The sequence below is a fragment of the Anticarsia gemmatalis genome, chromosome 30 (genome assembly GCF_050436995.1).
Source record: "Anticarsia gemmatalis isolate Benzon Research Colony breed Stoneville strain chromosome 30, ilAntGemm2 primary, whole genome shotgun sequence".
Classification (NCBI taxonomy): Eukaryota; Metazoa; Arthropoda; class Insecta; order Lepidoptera; family Erebidae; genus Anticarsia; species Anticarsia gemmatalis.
In genome coordinates, this window is record NC_134774.1 from 862,276 (window position 1) to 884,254 (window position 21,979).

The 21,979-nt window shown below is 38.4% G+C and overlaps 3 protein-coding genes across 7 annotated transcripts in view; 2 read left to right on the top strand and 1 right to left on the bottom strand.

The window, feature by feature from the left end:
* Positions 1 to 21,979, bottom strand: part of LOC142985469 (leucyl-cystinyl aminopeptidase) — a 162,508-nt gene that overhangs the window by 53,157 nt on the left and 87,372 nt on the right. The gene's annotated exons all lie outside the window — the stretch shown is intronic.
* The window catches only part of Orp8 (Oxysterol-binding protein-related protein 8), a 63,957-nt gene that overhangs the window by 4,693 nt on the left and 37,285 nt on the right, over positions 1 to 21,979 (top strand). Inside the window, exons 2-10 of one of the 5 annotated variants that reach the window (XM_076133937.1) lie at positions 10,779 to 11,651; positions 12,164 to 12,230; positions 12,784 to 12,890; positions 15,732 to 15,905; positions 16,538 to 16,624; positions 17,201 to 17,345; positions 18,548 to 18,668; positions 19,566 to 19,666; positions 20,912 to 21,632. In XM_076133937.1, the coding sequence (XP_075990052.1) occupies positions 11,538 to 11,651; positions 12,164 to 12,230; positions 12,784 to 12,890; positions 15,732 to 15,905; positions 16,538 to 16,624; positions 17,201 to 17,345; positions 18,548 to 18,668; positions 19,566 to 19,666; positions 20,912 to 21,632 (1,637 nt within the window). In that variant the 5' untranslated portion in view covers positions 10,779 to 11,537. The remainder of the gene's footprint in view (positions 1 to 10,778; positions 11,652 to 12,163; positions 12,231 to 12,783; positions 12,891 to 15,731; positions 15,906 to 16,537; positions 16,625 to 17,200; positions 17,346 to 18,547; positions 18,669 to 19,565; positions 19,667 to 20,911; positions 21,633 to 21,979) is intronic. The other 4 variants (XM_076133938.1, XM_076133939.1, XM_076133940.1 and 1 more) reach the window with 4 other exon arrangements.
* LOC142985382 (prohibitin 1-like) lies at positions 7,809 to 8,621 on the top strand. Its single transcript, XM_076133510.1, has one exon. It carries the CDS (start codon positions 7,809 to 7,811, stop codon positions 8,619 to 8,621), a length of 813 nt encoding a protein of 270 aa, XP_075989625.1.

A 21,979-nucleotide genomic window follows, 5' to 3' on the forward strand; every position in this document is an offset into this window, starting at 1 on the left:
CGACCAATAGGAGCAGAGTAGCAATAAAAATCTCTCTTATGTGACGCAAGCGAAGTTGCGCGGGTCAGCTAGTCTTTCAAATAAGAGATATTATTTTCCCCCTCTTTACGTAAAATTGTGGGTCTCGGTTGTCATTTTCAAAGATCCTTGACAGTCAGAACAGAAGACAGTTAAAAAGAGTGGCCTGGAGTTTCTTGCCAGCTCTTCTCATTGGCCCTACCTTCCGAACTGGCGGTAAATTCACTCTCTGTATCACTATCATGTGTCAACATTTGACCTATATGAATAAATGATTTGATTTGATTTGATTTTGAGTCGTTAACAGTAGCCAGAAGCTTGAAAACCTGACAACCAGTCTTACCGAATGGTATCGTGTTATAACCCAGGTAAAAGTGTTGTGGAGGTACCATATATGAGACTGGAAGCCGACTCCAACATAGTTGGAAGAAAGGCTAGACTGTTTATACGAGTCGCCTATCACTAATTTATTAGTTTTATTATCAAACTAGCTGACCCGCGCAACTTCGCTTGCGTCACATAAGAGAGAATGGGTCATAATTTTCACCATTATTGTAACATTTTTCACTGGTGCTCTGCTCCTATTGGTCGTAGCGTGATGAAATATAGTCTATAGCCTTCCTCGATAAATGGACTATCTAACACTGAAAGAATTTTTCAAATCGGACCAGTAGTTCCTGAGATTAGCGCGTTCAAACAAACAAACTCTTCAGCTTTATAATATTGTATAGATTATAATATTGTATAGATTCATCATTTCCGATTTGAAATTCCATCGTATTGGGTATATTACTAATCTTTTGGACAAAAATATTTTGTTGTAAGTGATTTCATATATCGTTATCAATACTGATTGGATAAGCCGTTGTCTTTATATCTGACTAGTTACTTCCCGTGACGTGGCTTGTGTAAACGATCGGTGCATGCTACTGCCGTGTCCTGGTTTCGATGCCAGATAGGGCCATTCCTTAGTGACTACCCGGATTATGATATTAGGGTCCTCGACCATCGTGCTTGAGAGCACGTAAAGCCTGATCTTTCGATGGTGATGACAGTTATCGTAAAAAAAATGTTTGGATGAGGGTCACATTTCATGTAAATTCATTCAGTGATTTAGCAGTGAATGCATAACAGACAGACTTCGTATTAATAATATTAGTATCGATTTACAATTAAAAAAACGAATACAATAAAACAGCAAAGGTTTTGAAAATCACATTATATAAAATGAAATTAAGCCGTTACTGTTCCACTACTAGGCAAGGGTCTACTGTGATGAGGTATAGGTTAGGCCTTGAGTCCACCACACTAACCATTTTCAACAAGCCATTACTGTCCCACTGCTGGCCAAGGGTCTTCCGGAATGAGGGAGGTGTACCATTAAGTCCACCACGTTATCCAATTGCGAACTCGTTATATAAATACACCAAAATTTTCTACAAAAAAATCATCTTTATCTCAAAGAGTGCGAATGTCCGTGATGCTGTATCAGTGATCTTTGGTAATCAATCATCTCGATAGTACCTGATAACAGATAACTACTATCTGTGTCTTATCTGTAGAATATTCTTGTAACCCACTTGTCGACAGGTTTTTGAACATACTTTTATATAGAAACTATAATAAAAACTCCTCTCCTTTTTTGAAAAATAAGTGCTACGTAGATTTTTTTATGTGGAAGTAAATAAGATGTTCTCTTTGAAACTACTGAACCGTTTTATTCGCATTTCTATTATTATTAGGATAGAAAGATGATTATCACCATATGATGATCGTAAATTTGTCTTTTTAATACCGTGGTGTTCAGAATTTCAATAGCCATCTTCTTATCGTATGGTTAGTGGTCAACCTAGTGTCAAAGTTGTTCAAGCCCTAAGGCCTTTGACGTGGCTTAACGACTGTTATCTTAATTGACAACAACCGGGACCGACTTTTTACGTGCCCTCCGAAGCATGGAGACGCGCAGCTCAAATACCACTATGCGGTCACCCATCTATGGAATGACCTTACTGCAATTATATTGACATAATAATCACTTTTCCAATTCAACATTAACATCATCAGCCTGCGACCACGGCGAGTGCAACCTGCGCCGAAACGTTAGGCATCTTAAGGTAAAATGCGTGTTCGCGTTAATTCCCGTATTCTATTATACATTTAACATGCAACGCGAGAGTTTAAAAGTTATGAATATCATCAGAATTCATAAATGAAGTAGGTACTAGAAAACAGTATATCTATACTAATACTTAATATTATAAAGCTGAAGAGTTTGTTTGTTTGTTTGTTTGAACGCGCTAATCTCAGGAACTACTTTTCCGATTTGAAAAATTATTTCAGTGTTAGATAGCCCATTTATTGAGGAAGCCTATAAGCTATATCATCTCGCTACGGCCAATGGGAGCAGAGTACCAGTAAAAAATGTTACAAAAACGGGGAAAATTATGACCCAGTCTCTCTTATGTGACGCAAGCGAAGTTGCGCGGGTCAGCTAGTATTTGGATAAACATACACACGCACACGCAAGTACACGGTTGTATTTCTCGTTAACCCAGTCGACTACACTATTGATTACCTCCCCCTTTATCTAAAATCGGTTAAAAAGAACTATGAAACGGTATATAAATATATCTTATTGATACAATAGTTATGCAGACGAATAAATTACGAGTACTCATAATATTGTAAATATCAAACGTATTGTCAAGGCTGTGACGGTTTTTTGTCGTAAGAATATAGGGTTGTACGTCATTAATTACTATTTATTTTACTCATTAACTTTCTTACCACGCGTTTCTGAAGAACATTTAGCAGTAGTTTATCTATTCAATCAATGTCTGTACAATTCAAGGTTAAGCTTATATAAAAAAAACTGTTTGAATAGATAAACTACCGCTAAATGTACCTCAGAAACCGGGCATTGGGCTTGCAGAAATATCTGATAAGATCTGTTGTATATCTTTCTAGAACATTATTGTCTGACATTTTCGTTTCTGCTTTATATTTTTTTCGCAATCTTAAGTCTTATTCTACCTAACCCTACTACCGTAACTGATATCACCTTTCAATTCGAAATATATTGTTTTTTCAAGAAATTAAATTATAAATATCGACAACCCTGTTCTAGTCTAAACATTGTACAGCCTTGAAGCACGCAAGGTTTCAGTCTAACCCTTCAACTTGATTACTTAGTACTAACATCTAGAATTCTAGAATAAGACCTAGGTATCAATAACTATTTTAACAAACGTAAAGAAAAGGCTTATCAATACTAATATCATAAATGCGAAAGTAACTTTGTCTGTCTGTTACTCAATCACGCCTAAACTACTGAACCAATTTGCATGAAATTTGGTATGGAGATATTTTGATACCCGAGAAAGGACATAGGCTACTTTTACCCCGGGGAAATGACGCATTCTTTTGGGAAAATTCAGGTGACGGAGGAAGTCGTGGGGCTAGTGACATTATATATTACATGGGACTAACATTGTTAATGGTGAAACGTGGGTGTATTTTATACACCTTTTTTTATACTGATGTTATGTATGTCTTTAATTTTATAAGACTGCCTCCGTGGCGCAGTGGTTTAGGTCTTGCATGGCGTCGGGAGGTCGTGTGTCCGATTCCCGCATGGAACAATTATTTGTGCGATCCACAAATAGTTGTTTCAGGTCTGGTTGTGCTTTGTGTCCGTTGTTTGTATGCTTGTAAAAGTTCCCGCGATTCAAGAGCAATTCTTAGTGCGGGAGTTCGTTTCTAATCTTTGTTTTGGTGAGCGAATGCACCAAAATTATCATCAAAATATAAGCTACTGGGTTAAACAAACACTGGCACATAGATAACAGAAATATAACGCTTTTATGAGTGCAATTACGTTCATGTACACCTATGCCATACAAGTTATGTCTGTATATCCCCCGGTTTCTGAGGTACATTTAGCGGCAGTTTATCTATTCAATAACGTTTAAATTCATGTAAAAAGACGTTACGGTTACTGAATAGATAAACTACCGCTTAATGTACTCAGAAACCGGGGGTAAGAGATTCTTGTGGTTTGAAAGAAGATGTAATGAAAAGCTTGGTCATCTATACTAATATTATAAAGCTGAAGAGTTTGTTTGATTGTTTGTTTGTTTGTTTGAACGCGCTAATCTCAGGAACTACTGGTCCGATTTGAAAAATTCTTTCAGTGTTAGATAGTCCATTTATCGAGGAAGGTTATAGGCTATATTTCATCACGCTACTACCAATAAGAGCAGAGTACCAGTGAAAAATGTTACAAAAACGGGGAAAATTTTTAACGCTTATGTAACGCAAGCGAAGTTGCGCGGGTCAGCTAGTGTAGAGAGAAAGAACGGATGTAGATTAAAGTTTTGTGTCTTGTTCTGATCGTATGGTTAGTGGTCAACCTAGTGTCAAAGTTGTTCAAGCCACCCGAAGGCCTTTGTTAAGACTGGATGGTTTCTTGGTTTAACTAAAGTAAAGGATTGTTTAGTTACTAAGTAACGTTTGCTTTAGTGGCTCTATCTTTCTCTCTCTCTCTCTCATCGTATGGTTAGTGGGCAACCTAGTGTCAAAGTTGTTCAAGCCACCCGAAGGCCTTTGACGTGGCTTAACGACTGTTATCTTAATAGACAACAACCGGGACTTTTTACATGCCCTCCGAAGAACGAAGACGCCCAGTTCAAATACTACTATGCGGTCACCCATCTATGGGTCCACTAGTAGTGGGAAAGTAATGGGATATTGTATAAAGTTTTAAATGATGTCGTTTTCCTAACCTATTTCATATTGCACGATAATCTTATCATTACTATCTAGAAATAATCAGATTAAATAGATATCAATAAAAATATATAAATGAGTGAATCATTGAAGGAAAACATCGTGTATGCTTGTAAACTTTCTGAGAAACTTACTAATATTGTAAATGTGAAAGTTTGTAAGGATGATTGTAAGTTTTCACGTTAAAATTGCTGACCCTATTTCGTTGAAAAAGTAATGTCGTATATGGTTAAAGATGAATAATATTAATGTCCATTACGTAGTGGCTAAAGTGGCTAGCCTGAAAAGTCAAGGAAAAAGTTCAGGGTTCCATTCCCATACGGGTAAAATACTTTTATGTTCCTGAAAGTATTAAGAAATCTATACTAATATGAATGAAACTACTAAACCGACTCTCGATTGTTTGTTGGTTTCAAGAAGGATTGAAACCCATTCAAAAATGCGTTTGTAAATCTGAATCGATACTAATATTATGAATGCAAAAGTTTGGATGGATGTTTGTTATTAAATTAAATCACGCTACAACGGGTCTATCCCACTAGTCCCGTTGAGTTGTCCCGTGACGGGACAACTGGCACTATTTTGTCCCAGTTGTCCCGTGGCGGGACAAGTGACACTGTTTTGGTGCCAGTTGTCCCGTTGCAGAAAAATCACGGGACTAATGGGACAGTCGGAAGGGTCAAAACAACTGGTTGCATTGAGTTGTTGTGTGACAACAGGTACTTGGTACTTTGGTAAGAAAGGAGATGTTGAATTGTACGTTACTCTATGTACACATTAAATTCACAAGTCGTTTTTTTACCATTTGGGCTTTTCACTTTATAATTAAATTGACAAGAGTGTATATCTATGACCTTCCATACCATAAATGTAAAATGCTTATCCGAAATTCCCTACTTGAAAAAACATAATGTAAGGAAACTAAAAATATATTGTTAACAGGCCCCTGGAGCAGCTCAAATACTCAAGTCAATTCAACATGTACCTAATGTAATTCAACTTATCTACTAGAAATTAAGTAAACATGTACTACAACACAACGTATAACGTCTGCTATCTTATCAAAGTACCAAGTACCGGTTGTCACACTACAACTCAATGGAACCAGTTGTTTGACCCTTCCGACTGTCCCATTAGTCCCGTGATTTTTCTGCAACGGGACAACTGGCACCAAAACAGTGTCACTTGTCCCGCCACGGGACAACTGGGACAAAATAGTGCCAGTTGTCCCGTCACGGGACAACTCAACGGGACTAGTGGGATAGACCCGCTACAACGGGTGAAAGGATTTGAAAGAAATATGGCACGTATAGAATATGTCCTGGAATTAAACATTAGCCAACTTTACACACACACTGTATCGCACATTCTTAGGAGCGTACAAGATTACGCGATTAGGATAAAGCAGTACGATCTTCGCTCGCGGGCTTGACAGATGAGCGCGGCGCGTGGTCTTTCCTTTCCCCTTACACACGCGCTCTTTCACGTGCGATTGTTGTAACATGCGCGATAGAGTGTGTGTGTAAAGAGTGCTATTGGATACTATTGATCCCGGGCATGGGATCTCGTGGAATAACGACTTCTATGCAGACAAAGTCGCTGGCAGAAGCTATCCATACTAATATTATAAATGCGAAAGTAACTCTGTCTGTCTGTCTGCTACTCATCACGCCTAAACTACTGAACCAATTTGCATGAAATTCGGTATGGAGATATTTTGATACCCGAGAAAGGACATAGGCTACTTTTTACCCCGGGAAAATGACGCATTCTCATGGGAAATTTTAAGTGGCGGACGAAGTCGCGGGCAGAAGCTATTATAAATAGCTTTATACATATTTACCTGGAAGCCCCATGGTTGTGATGGAATTGTCCAAACAATTGAGATACGTGTCACGCAGGATTTTTATGTGTCGTAAATTATTTGTAGGTAAAGAGCTAGATACTTGCGGCTTTTACTAGTTCCGTATATTGTTGCCTTGCGGCTCTATTGCCTTAGACTGGTTTAAAAAAGCCAGCCAATTGCTAGTTTGACTCGCCCTTGAAGGGGTATACACGGAAAAAATATGAAAAAAATACGTTTATTGTGATAGGGGATAGCCCTTAACATGTTATATTTTAATTCTTAGTATATATTGTTATAGCGATAACGAAAATACATATTTTTTTAAAATTTCAGCTTCCTAGCTATTACGGTTTATGAGATACAACCTGGTGACAGACAGACAGCGGAGGCTTAGTAATAGTAATAGGGTTCTGTTTTTAACTTTTGGGTACTCTAAATACCTCTTACACAGCTTGCTAATTTTAACATTTATCGTAACATAACTATAGATCTACATATTAAAATAACGTATTGATACATTTTATATTGTGACATTGAAAGAGCTGTCATCAGAACAGCGAAGTAATTATCACCTCTAGCTCTTCACCTAAGTTACCTAGCATCCGTTACATAAGGTAACCGATAACTGCCATCTAATTATAACACCTTGAAACAACATCAGTGTGATGGAAGATTTTATATAGTACACATCACTTATAGGAAAAGAGACAGTGCTATGCTTGTGTTAATTAATTTAAAGTGATAAGTGATCGTGTTAATGTGAAAAGAGTTTTTAATTAAGACTTGGGATTGAAAATAAGTGTCGTGGAGGACATTTTGTGTGATATTTCGTGGTTTAGTGCTTTTGAAAGCACGTTGTGGTGATTTTAACGAGCTGAATTGATCTCAAACACTTTGGAGAAACCTTTATACGTAAGAACAACTAAGACACCATTTGGGATTTGAAAGTGAGAAATCCTTGCTTTAAAATTGTTTTAAGACCTACAACGGGGCTTTGAGAAAAATCCTTTCATCTTTAAACATATCACAAACAAAATAAAAAAAAACTCAGTAGAAAACCTTAGAAAACACAAAACAGTACCTCAAAAATAGAACAACTACATTAGAAAAAGTCTTTTCAAAAACATTACTCGAAGAACTATCATAACCACCAAACATGCCAGTGAAAGTTTTCAATCGCCTAGCCCAAATTGGGATCGGCATAACTCTAGCAGGTGGAGTCGCTAACAATGCCTTATACAATGTCGACGGCGGGCAAAGGGCAGTCATATTTGACAGATTCTCCGGCATAAAGAACTTCGTCATCGGCGAAGGAACCCATTTCATCATACCCTGGATACAAAAACCTATAATCTTTGACGTAAAGTCCAACCCCAGGACAATCTCCACGAAGACTGGAAGTAAGGATCTTCAGACTGTAGAAATTACTCTAAGAATTCTCTTCAGACCGGTCGCAGAAGAATTGCCAAAAATCTACACAGTTTTAGGAGAAGATTACGATATGAGGGTACTACCTTCAATAACTTCGGAAGTACTAAAATCCGTTGTAGCTCAATTCAATGCTAGTGAATTGATAACCCAGCGAGAAATGGTATCATTTAAAGTGAACGAGAGTTTAACGGAAAGGGCTAAGCAATTTGGAGTGATTCTTGACGATATAGCTATCACACATATAAGTTTTGGCAGAGAATTTCTGCAAGCGGTGGAATTGAAACAGATTGCGCAATTGGAAGCTGAGAAAGCGAGGTTCATGGTGGAGAAAGCAGAACAGAAGAAAAAGGCCGCTGTCATTTCAGCAGAAGGAGATTCTCAACAGGCTGTTCTATTGGCTAAAGCTTTTGGCACTGCTGGAGAAGGTTTGGTAGAGTTGCGAAGGATTGAAGCGGCTGAAGACATTGCGTATCAATTGTCTAAGTCCAGGAATGTGACATACCTTCCTGATGAGGGTCTGGTCAATCTAAAACATTAGTGTTAAGGTAAATGTTGGATTTATTACTAGCTGTTGGAGTATGTATCGTATTGTAGCATTTTAGGTGGATGATTTTTAAAAATGCATTAGTTTTGCTTAATCTTTTATTCCGGGAGGAGATTCTTGCCCAGTAGTAAGACATTGATGGCCTAATCTTATAAAAGTGGTTTATTTTGATTAAGAAGTTGTAAGGATTGTACTAAGTGGTGTTCTCTTGTCTCTGCTCCTATGGGACAACACTCCTATGGGAAGAAGGCGTGATTTTATGTATGTATGTTTGATTTCATCTTCAAGTAACTACATGTTTAATTTCATCACAATTTGTGCAGCGGTTTAGCTGCGAAAGCGCAATAGACAGACATATTTTCGTATTTATAATTTTGGGTCAATAGTACATACTACTGCACTGTATTGAAGTTGTTTTCAGTGACTTATACCTAGGATCTATACAGCTGATTACATTTAAATGATATAGAGTAAATGTTTAAAACATAATATTTATATCATAACATGCAGAATCGTGACTATAAAAATGTAAATGATATACAATAATATACATATTTAGTGACGTCCAAAATCGTGATGCGACTATGCAAAATTATATAATTATACCAAAATTAACGTGAAATGTATCTATTTTAGTATTTTTCTATTATAAATGCATGTAAATATTTGTAAATTTCCGCGATCCATATTCATATATGTTTTTTATCATAGACGGTCGTCCGTACAGATATGAAGCGCCGACGAAAGATGCGTCTACTACACCAATGACATTTCGAAGTGATGTGCGTATTAGAAGTAATGATCCCTTGTTATAACGGTGAAGTGTCCAAAAATTTCATGAAAAAGCAGTTTTTTCGCGAAATAGTAACAAATATTCACACAAACTTTCGCATTAATAATACTATACTCGGGCCATTTCAAACGTGTTCACAGCGTCATGTCATTATATCGGAGTCTCTCGCTCACTACACATTGTCACAATACTATGATTCTTTTGATTATGACGTAGTGAGCACGATTGTAACGACCTGAGTATGGTAGGATAACTTGAGCTACCGTAAAATCTATCCTATAAACTATCCCTAAGTGGATACTTTAGTTTTTAATAAATATTTTCTATTACAACTTGTACCGATAACGCCTTATCACGAGAGGTCCTTGACCGAGTGCGGAACGAATATAACACTATTGATTGCTGTTTAGTTAAGCTAATTAGTAATAGTAATTTGTGGGGTTTCTTTTATTAACGTAGAATTGGGTAATATATAATAGAATACGGGAATTAACGCGAACACGCATTTTACCTTAAAATGCCTAACGTTTCGTCGCAGGTTGCACTCGACGTGGTCGCAGGCTGACAACGAAACGTGTGTTCGCATTAATTCGCGTATCCTATTAAATATTAAACATGCAACGCGAGAGTTTAAAAAAGTAGTTGATTGGGTGAACGAAAAATTATTCAAATTGTCTTTCTGATAAAGACAACTCCCGTACTAAGAATTGCTCTTGTGTCGCGGGGACTTTTACAAACATACAACGGATACAAAGTACAACCAGACCCGAAACAACTATTTGTGGGTGTTATAGTAGTATCTTAGGTTCTATTCCTAGCAAAGTATAACTGATCTTGTCTCATAAATATTAGAATATTTTTCAATAGTAGTCCGGAGTTTGGTAGCGTGCCCGGTATATGACAAGCTCGCCCCCTATTACATGGGACTAACATTGTTAATAGCGAAACGTGGATGTATTTAATACACCTCTGCTTACGCCATCTCGTATAAAATGCGTGATATTATGTATGTATGAATGAATCTATACTATCTATACTAATCTATACTAATAATAATACTATACTAATATTATAAAGGTGAAGAGTTTGTTTGTTTGAACGCGCTAATCTCAGGAACTATGGGTCCGATTTGAAAAATTCTTTCACTGTTAGATAGCCCATTTATCGAGGAAGGCTATAGGCTATATATCATCACGCTACAACCAATAGGAGCAGAGTACCAGTAAAAAATGTAAAAAAAAACGGGGAAAATTATGACCCATTCTCTCTTATGTGACGCAAGCGCAGTTGCGCGAGTCAGCTAGTAGTTGATATTTTCCTCAAGTTTCATAAAACTAATAATATATTTTTTGTTACAGGAAATATAATAAATATCCAATAGTTTTCCCTAAATCCTACATACTTCCTCTACCATTCCATTTATTAGATAATAGTATATAATATAAAAATACTTCCAAAAAATATATTAATCATTAATTAAAAATCCTATTCCTTTATCATTCCAATTTATTCTCATGTTAACGAATGTAATATATTTTATTATATAGATAAAAACAGCCTTTATATACAACAACGATTCTAAATAATAATTCAACGATTACAATTAATAAGTTGAATATAAATATTCGATGTTTAATTATAATTAGCAATCATTATTCCAAGTCGGAATAATTATAACAAGTCGAAAATAATTATTGCGAGCGATAATTATTTATCATTATTGCAAGTAATCATTGCTATCACTATTTTTATGTCGTAAAACTCACGACAAATACTGTGACACTACAAAATTTTAACTGACGCTCATAAAAATATAAATCACAGACATTTATGTCCGACATTGAGTGTCAGGAATTGCGACATTTAGACATCAAAGACATCGTTAAAACAGTAAATTGATCTCTGCAATTGACGTTTGCAAGTGATGTCTACAATTGACGTCTGCAATTGATGTTTGCGATTGATGTTTGCAATTGACGTCTGCAATTGATGACTGCAATTGACGTCTGCAATTGATATAAGCAATAGATGTTCGCAATTGATGTCTGCAATTGATGTGGTAGTGTATCAGGTAGCCGGTTGGTGGTGACCAGCCATGTTTTGATCCTCCAAGTACCATGTCTTCATCCCCAGCAGTGGAGCCTTCTTCCCCTTCCACCACCCCCTCCTCGCCAGCTCTAAGACCTGACAGCGGACAGTTTCACACTTCTACGCCTTATTTTACTGGACGGGTGAGTTCTTTTGAGTTTTTTTAGTTATAGTCGATAGTGCATCTCAGGAGCTCGTGGCTTAGTTGACGACAGCCGCGCGGATCGATCTTTGAGGTTAAACTACGCTTGCCGAGGTCATTCTGTGGATGGGTGACCATCTTATACATATCGAGATCTTCCGTGTTTCGGAAGGCACGTTGAATTGTGGGTCCCGGCTGTTATTTTCAAAGATCTTTGACAGTTGTTAACAGTAGACAGAAGCTTGAAAGTCTGAAATGGCTCCATGTAATATACTGGTATTCATCTGCATCCGGTGAGACTAGAAACCGACTCCAACATAGTTGGAAGAAAGGCTGGACTGATTAAGTTTTACATGAAGACTACTGACACGACTGTTTTCGTGCCAATATTAGCGATAGTTACAAACATTTAATACGATTCTCTTAATATTTTTTTGAGTTTCACGTCCCAAGTCAGTAAGCTATTTCTAGTTTGTGTTGTATTAGAGTGAATGATATCTATGTGTCTTCTAGAAGCAGCAGCAGCCACCTTTGAACGTAGTGCTGCCAGCGACTGCGCCAGCAACCCCTCCCACCTACGGTAAGACTTTCATTATATTATACTACTAATTTAAACTATTTTTGTCCCACTGCTGGGCAAGAGTCTCCTCGTGCCAAAGTAATAGTAATGTTTTAGACTGAGTGATTGCCTTCGTGGCGCAGTGGTTTGCGTCGTCACGCCGCTACCATTGCGTCGGGAGGTTCGATTCCCACTCGGAACAATTATTTGTGCGATACGCAAATAATTATTTCGGGTCTGGTTTTACTTTGAGTCCATACATGTATGTTTGTAAAAGTCCTCGCGACACAAGAGTAATTCCATAGTCAGCTGTTGCGCTCACCGGTCGGTAAACGATCTGTGAGTTAAGCAACCATTGTCGCGGTCATTCCATAGATGGGTGACCGCATAGTGGTATTTGAACTGGGCGTCTCCGTGCTTCAGAGAGCACGTTGAAAGTCGGTCCCGGCTGTTGTCTACTAAGATAACAGTCGTTAAGCCACGCCAAAGGCCTCTCGGGCGGCTTGAACAACTTTGACTCTAGGTTGACCACTAACCATACGATAAGAAGAAGTAATATTGTTGTTGTTTGCAGGTGAAGCGACTCTCACCCCACCACCGCGGTCCCCCGGCGCGCCGATAGCGAGCCCCGCGTCAGGTGACGGACGCGCGCACCCGCCGGACGGCACTTCTTCTGATAAGGTACATAGAAATAAAGTTTATTTAGTTAAACCAGCACAGAGACACACAATAAAGATACATAGTACCTCACAATATAAAATGGTTGAGGATGTGTCTCACGGCTGTACCAAATAGGTACCCAGATCAGCTTAATGTCAAGCATAATAAGTGCTTGACGCTGGCTTTCATCTGGGCCCTTTGTGGGCACATACATACCTACAAACATACCTACAGACATAAAATTACACCTTTTTCTCATTGGGGAGGGAGACTAGATAATGCCACTTGGTACCTTATAAAAGTTGCCTCATTCCCAGACAACAAGGATCTTTTACCAGAATGAAGTAGTGGTTAGTTCTTGAGATGAGTTTGGTCTAGTGCCAATTATATGGCAATAGGCCCGCCTCCTATACCCTATTACATGGGACTAACATTATTAATGACAAAACGAATGCATATTACATACACCTTTAGGTAAAACAGGCGTAATTTGACAAAAAAAAAAAACTAACATTCATTTCTACGAACTCGAAGCCTTATCCCTCCCCCGTTTGGAAGTAGACAGTATTGCCCCTATAGACCCTAGCCAAACAGTTAGATCGGGTAAAAACTCTGAATTTTTACAACAAATTATTGTTGTTTCAATTTTTTTTTTCCATTTCAATTCCTTTACCAATGCTTCTCCATCCGATATGCCCTTAGGGTCAAACCTCCGACCTTGGTATCTACAAAGATAGAAAGCGTCTCGACGGAAGTCGCGCGTCCGCTCAGATAACACACAATACGCTATTGATGAACTTTGAAAAGTTCAAGTTGTTTCAAATATGGTTGTGAAAATTATTGCTTTGGTGTAATTATTGCTATCTTAGATCGGCAGATTCATTTGCGAAAAAAATGCCGTTATACTGTAAAAAAAGATGTTTTTTTGTACTTTTTCACTGCTGGGCCAAGATCTCCTCCCGTAATGAGGGAAGGGTCAGGCTTTGAGTCCACCACGTATTTTGAAATATAATTGTTGTGGAAAGTACCTTTGGTGTTATTATTACTAGCTTAGATCAGCAGATTCGTCAGCGAAAAAATTTTCGTATAGAGTATACATAGAATCTATACTTATAATAAATCTGTAGAGAGGTCAATTCTGTACATTGAATATATTTAAAAAAAAACCAATGGGGGATGTTTAGTAACGGATACTGATACCGAATCTGCAATTTATAATTTTCTTTTCTGTCTGTCTGTCTGTCTGTCCTCCGTCTGTATGTGACGCTATCACGTAAAAACTACCGGATAGAATGCACTGAAATTTGGTATATGCATAGATTAAGTAGTGGAGCAGTTCCTAGGATACTTTTTATAGCATAAAATTTAAAAAAAAATTAGAAAATTGAAAAATATACGTAGAAATCGTTTGAACCTGCGTTTCCCTATAGAGACCATAGATGGCGTTACAATCCATTTCACAACATTCGCATAAAGTTAACGCGGCGCCTGCCGTATCGATACCTGTTGTTCGCACCAACCAATAGATGGCGTTATAGCTCGCAACAAAGCATGTTTTTTCTAATTAATTTGTTTTGATGGCTTTATTGTAAAAAAATACCTTTGAAACATGCTATACATTTATAAGATTTTTAAACATAAATGTTGTATGATATATTACACAAAAATGTTGGTTTACGTGGGTCCGGTGCGGTCGGGATATCCTAGATGGCAACCGAGTAATTTCGTTTGTTGTTCGCCGCAACTAACAGATGGCGTTGTTGTTCGAAACACATAACCAAATTAATTGGTTGCATTAAGGAAATAAATTGTATAGCTATGAAACAAACTACGTGGTAAGTTTTAAAAAATAAACAACGGATGATATATAAAAAATAATTACGGGTTACGCGGTTTCGGACGTATCATCGCAAGTAAACATTATTACGCGTGTGAAGAGCTCCGGCGCAGATAGGTCTGTCTGTACCTATTATAATATTCTGAATCCAGACGGGTAAGCAATGGTCAGTCTATAATAAGGTGTTATTATATTTTACACTGTAAACTGGTACGGATACAGACGAGAGCGGAAAAGAAGGTAACCACAGGAAATCAGGCCTGCCTGAGCCTGTGTCACATTGTGTGCCCTTCGGGTCCCTTTCGTATATAACCATTAGATGACAAAAGAGTTGTTAGCATTTTTATGTGTATCGAGTGCTTCGCAATTCGCGTGCTCAAACGAATAAGCAACAGTACGAAATTCACGCGAGCGGAGCCGCACGGGTCAGCTAGTAATTAAATATACTGATAGTCGAGTGGTATAAGTTGGCACCTCCCATGCAAGTGGTTGCAGATTTGAGTGCGAGGCAACACACCAATGACGTTGCGAAGTTATGTGTGTATTCAAAATAGTTATCACTTGTTCCAATGGTGAAGGAAAAACCCGCACTTGGCCAGCGTGGTTGATTCAAGGCCTAACCTCTCCCTTATTACGGGAGGAGACACTCACCCAACTGTGGGACATTAATGAGTTAAATTTATTTATTTACTAGCTGACCCGGCAGACGATGCTTTGCCATATAAAAAAAAAATAATGTCGCTTAGGTGTATGAAAAATAGATGTTGGCCGATTCTCAGACCTAGTCAATATGCTCACAAAATTTCATTAGAATCGGTCAGACCGTTTTGATGGAGTACGGGAACGAACATTGTGACTTTCATTCCCTATTCTATCCCCTTGGGGGTATAATTGATCATAATCCGTTCTTAGCTGATGCCTACGTCATAACATCTACCTGCATGATAAGTTTCTGTCTGATCCGTGTCAGTTACCTTTGATTTATAATTTATATATATTGATTATCATATTGCTCTTGTCCGCAGTCGTCAGAAACAGCAGTGGGCGGCATATCTCGAACAACAAGTACGGCTCTATCCAGAAAAGAGAGCTATAAAGCCCAAAGACAGCACTACCGTCGAGAGAAGAAGCGAGCCGCCTCAGCCCTCCTTCACTCCATAGAGGACCCCTCCGTGGTCGTGCTCGCTGACTGGCTCAAGGTAAGTAACCCTTGCCGCGATCCTTCCATAGATGGGTGAAGACATAGTGGTGTTTGAGCTGAACGTCTCCGTGCTTTGGAGGGCATTAGGGTTGCCAGATCCAGTCTCATCATTTCCGGGACATTTCTGTGGCCACGAACAGAATCAGAGTTTTGGTCCTGGTGCGAGACAGGAATGACGAGAAAAAGATTCGAGACTCTTAAATCAGTTCTCACTATACAAATATGTGCTCGGTTCATACTCGGCTCCTTTAGTGTAGACGCAGCTTTAAAAGACAGTCCCGGTTGTTGTCAATTAAGATAACAGTCGTTAAGTCACGTCAAAGGCCTAGGCTTGAACAACTTTGACACTAGGTTGACCACTATGATAAAATAAATAGTTTTTTTGTTTCGCTGAAAATCGGTCCCGGTTGTTGCTTACGTCCTTTCGGCCTGCATAAACAACTCGGGCACTGTGTTGATCATTGAACATTGAATAAAATAAAGTGAAAAATAAACCTTTTTATAATAAGTTGTATGTGTTTCAGGTTCAAAAGACAGTCCTGGTTGTTGTTCACACTGACAACTGACTGATTGAACAACTTTGACACTAGGTTAACCATACGATAGAATAAAGAGTATTTTGTGTTTCAGGTTCGTGGATCGCTCAAGTCGTGGACTAAACTATGGTGTGTGCTCAAACCCGGTCTACTGCTGCTCTATAAAAGCCCTAAAGCCAAGGTAAATATTATAAAACTTTTTAAATATTAGGTCGGGGAAAATGTCTTTTCGCATTATAGTATGTATGAACTTGTAGTAAAATCCCTTTGGCTTCAAGAACCACAAATGAGTACACGGTTCATTAGGTTTCTTTCAGTGAGCTCGTGAGGTGCCGAAATATCGAGCTTTTTGTGTAGAGAAAAGATTTTATTACAAGTTCATACATACTATAATGTTATAGATACAGTTTTCTAATAATCGAATCCATACTAATATTATAATGCGAAAGTAACTCTGTCTGTCTGTTACTCAATCACGCCTAAACTACTGAACCAATTTACATGAAATTTGGTATGGAAATATTTTGATACCCGAGAAAGGACATAGGCTATATATCATCACGCTGCGACACAAAAGGAGCAAAGTTCCAGTAAAAAATGTTACAAAAACGGTGAAAATTTTGACCCATTCTCTCTTATGTGACGCAAGCGAAGTTGCGCGGGTCAGCTAGTATACTATAATGCGACTTAAATAAAGTGTAGAAAATGAATGTTAAATACAGTTTTATTATAATATTTTTATTTATTTAATTTACAGAGCAGTCACTGGGTGGGCACGGTACTCCTGACTTCGTGTCAAGTGATCGAGAGGCCTAGTAAAAAGGACGGCTTCTGCTTCAAGTTGTACCATCCTTTAGAGCAGAGCATCTGGGCGCCTAGGGGACCGCATAACGAGACTATTGGTAAGTCTGGGGTGATGGGAACACCCCACTGATTTGTAGAGAAAAATGGGACAGTAGATTACTTCCATAATATAGTGTAAATAACAGAATAGTATGTAAGTTTGGGGTGAGAGCAGCACCCCACTAGGTTATTGTCAAGTTTGGGGTTAGAATAACACCCCACCACGGTGTGACTTTGCGTCAAATTGTACCATCCTCTAAATCAGAGCATCTGGGCGCCTAGAGGACCACATAACGAGACTATTAGTGAGTATGGGATGAGAGCTACACGCCGAACCTTGCAATAACCTTGTGTTATTGATAAGTTTAGGTGAAGGGAACAGAGACTATTTGTAAGTCTGGGGAGCTCAGAACACCCCACTTATTACTTCCACGTCCTAGCGAAAATAACAGAATAGTGCATAAACCTGGGGTGGGAGCGAGACCCTACCAGGTTATCTTTGAAGGTTGGGGTGTTGGGAACACCCCACTGTATTATCACACGGAACAATTATTTGTGCGATCCACAAATAATTGTTTCGGGTCTGGTTGTACTTTGTGTCCGTTGTTTGTATGTTTCTAAGAGTCCCCGCGACACAAGAGCAATGGAGAATGTTAACAAATTTGGATTATTAGCTCTCCATATTCTCTGTTAAAAATAAAAAAAACTAGTGAAAGAATTACTTTGATACGTCAATTAGTTTCCGATTTATAAGTAAAATAAGTTGTAACCGCGCGAGTCGGTGTGACGTCATTCTACATTACTCTAAGTCTGGCTCACATAGTCTTTTTTAATAATATTTGCTATTATTACACTTTAAATGTAATAAGCAGACGAAAACACAACAAAATACTGCATAAGCTATTACATCTACGGCTGGAGACTTGATATTAAGCGGGACGCGGCCCGCGCGGCATGGTGTACTATGACGTCACGCTGTTAGCGGGACTCGATATTTTTTGAGACTTTGAATGCTTGTAAAATCAAAACTACTTGGTATTTTTGACTAAAACAAAAACTAGTTTTCATGTACATGTACAGGCTTTACTGAGTCAAAATTTCAAGCGATTTGGCATACCTAGTAACATTCTCCATTCTTAGTGCGGGAGTTACTAGACTTTTCTTTTTTATTTTCACTTTATTAATTCTCACTATAGTCTATAATACTAAGTATAGATTAGTGACCAGTTCCTTTAATAAAGTTCGTGTATTATTTCCCCAGGAGCGGTAGTACAGCCGCTGCCGACCGCGCACCTGATATTCCGCGCGCCGTCACAAGCCGCCGGACACTGTTGGCTTGACGGGCTCGAGCTAGCTTTACGATGCAGCAATGCTATGTTACGGTATGTAAAGCTTCGATGAATTATCTTAGAAATAGACTGCTTATAGTTTTTTTATGCTCGTGGCTTAGTTTACAACAGCCGCACGGATCGATCTCTGAGGTTAAGCTACGCTTGCCGAGGTTGCTTCGTGGATGGTTGACCATTTTATACATATCGTGTTCCTCCGTGTTTCGGAAGGCACGTTAAATTGTGGGTCCCGGCTGTCATTTACAAATATCTTTGACAGTCGTTAACAGTAGTCAGAAGCTTGAAAGTCTGACAACCAGTCTTACCGAAGGGTATCGTGTTATAACCCAAGTAACTGTGTTGTGGAGGTCAGATAGACAGTCGCTTCATGTACGATACTGGTATTCAGCTGCATCCGGTGAGACTGGAAGCCGACTCCAACATAGTTTGGAACAAAGGCTAAGCTAATATATATAAAACTAGCGGACCCGACAGACGTTGTCCTGTCTACACGTCTTTAATTTGTAAAATTAATTAAAAAAACATTGTCCAGCGAACAAAATTGTGAATCTAAACCATTCTCAGATCCCCTTGAATACACACAAAAAATTTCATTAAAATCGGTCCAGTCGTTTAAGAGAAGTTCAGTGACATACACACTTACAGAAGAATTATTATTATTATTATATATATAAAGATAATAATTTGTTTGTTTGTTTGAACGCGCTAACCTCAGGAACTACTGGTCCGATTTGGAAAATTATTTCAGTGATAGATAGCCCATTTATCGAGGAAGGCTATAGGCTATATATCATCACGCTACGACCAATAGGAGCAGAGTAGCAATAAAAAGTGTTACAAAAACGGGGAAAATTTTGACCCATTCTCTCTTATGTGACGCAAGCGAAGTTGCGCGGGTCAGCTAGTAATATATATGTTCTATGTACGTAGATGTTCCCGCTCGCGTCCAGAGCAGACGGTGGCGCCGGACGCGCCGCAGACACAGACCAATCTGTCGCACGAAGACCTGGAGAAGCACTTTAATGAACACGGTAAGTACTACATCACTATATACTATATACTCGCGCGGTCGGTAGTATATGCGACTGCGGTGCGAGAGGTCTCGGGTTCGAATCCTGGGTCGGACCAAAAAAGTATTTTCTGAGATTTTCTGTTAAGAATTTCTTAGAGATTGCCCGGAGTTAGGAAGTTAAGGTCGATGACCTCCGTGCCTCGGAGAGCACGTGTCGCCTATGGTCCTGCGCCTGACCTCTCACTCGTCGTGTCGGTTATCCGTCCCACGAAACTATGAGAGTGATGGAATAGAGAGTGTACCTGTGTATTGTGCACACACTTGGACACTATAAACAAAGTCCTGCACAGATGGCTACTTTCAATGAAACTGACCGCCGTAGCCGTATATCGGCTAGGAAGACATTATTACTCGTGTGATAACAAACGTGCTCACTACGTCATGTCATTATATCGCAGTCTCTCGCTCACTACACATTGTCACACTATGGCGCGTTCTCACTATGTCGTGACGACAGATAATCGTGTAGTTTTAAGTGTCGTGGCTTATATGTTTAAATGGAGGTGTTCACATATAGAACGACACGACTTACTGTCGTCTACGACATTTTTGCAGTGACGACAGATTATCGTGACAGTGGGGACGGCTAGATACGACAGTCACTACACGATAACAATTTTTGACGACAAACAGTCGTTATAATGGGAACAGCTAGAGACGACATTTGAACTACACGACTATCTGTCGTCACGACATAGTGGGAACGCGCCCTTACTGTGATTCTTTTGATTATGACGTAGTGAGCACATTTGTAAATGCCTGAGTATACAATCTAAATTATCGCCTACAGGAAGATAGTTTTTAAAAATAAAGTTCTATTCGTTCAGTGAAAGAAAGTTTTATTAATTCGGTTTCTTGGTTCAGAAAATTATACAAATTATGAACTTTACATGTGATGGTACGTACATTAGGTACATGTTTTATATACATCTTATAAAACATATAGACCGCAATCAATCGTATAAATTAAAAATAATCCTTAGTTAAACCGATAAACCATTTTTGCGAACAATTTATTTAGTTGTAAGTATATTTACGAAAAAAATGTTTTATACACCATATGGTTTGTAATGTAAAATAAATAGTGTATTTTTTATTGTTTAATCTAGGTATAAATACTAATAACAATTTGAAAAACATTTCACAAAACATAATAAAAAAGGTAAAAATCATTTTCTATCTCCCTCGCACGTATACGCTATAGTACTTAAAGTATCTGAGCTATCGTCCTGTAGTTCCCCACTTATGTCTATATCAGACTATTCACCCAAAAGACCAACATCCGTAGACCGTAAGGTCACGTACCAGGTGCCGAAGAAACCAAAAACCCGTAAAACAAAATGGGCACAATTCATGGAGTCTATAGAAATGTTGTCAAAAGACCACGATTCCAGTGACCCTACAACACCAGAAAGAGACGGAGGATTCTTAGATTTCTTAAGAAAGAAAGAGACGGGTGTACTTCGCAATGCTCCTTCTACTTCATCAATGAGGGTTGTCAAGGAACCGAAAGAAATAAAAATCACTAGTAAAAGTTTAGCATCCAGTCCTTACAAACTTGAATTGAAAAAATCTCCAATTTTGCGATGTTTGGAGTTACCAAAGATGCCTATATACGATAAATCAAAAGAGAAATTATCGCCTACTAATATTATAGAAGAGAATTTCATTAAATTTATGTCTACTTTCCCTAAAAGACGGAGTTCGATTCCCATTACGTGCAGTCAGAAGCGAGTTATAGAGTTGCGGGAGAGCGGTGTTAAGACCGACTCGGAGAATGATGATGTGTTCGTTAAAAGCAGCAGGAACATTTATAAACGGTGTGAAGTTATCTGCGACACGCCCGAGAATGTTATCATTAAGACCGCGCCGTCTGTAGAGAGGGTCCGGCAGTATAGTAGCTCCACTAGCGATGGAGAATACAGGTAAATTGTATAACTGTCGTTTTCAAAATGATATGGACAGTTTTTTTTAATTTTTGAGGAACGTAGGTTGAATCGATTAATTCTAGGTTTTTCTAGGCCATTATTATTTGTTCTTGTTTCTTTCAAAATGACTGACGATTGCTTTTCAAAGTTTTGGGGTTACGTTGAATAGATAAATTCTAGGTTTTTCTATTGGCAAAGTGTTTTGCGGAGTGTCAAAAACTTTATTTTAATTAATTTTGATTGCTGTTTAGGTTTAAAAAAAGTTAAACTTACTTGACTCTATATCAGGGCGTAAAGCAACTTAGTATTTTTAAGTTAGTCATGTTGTAGTTCCATTTTAAAAC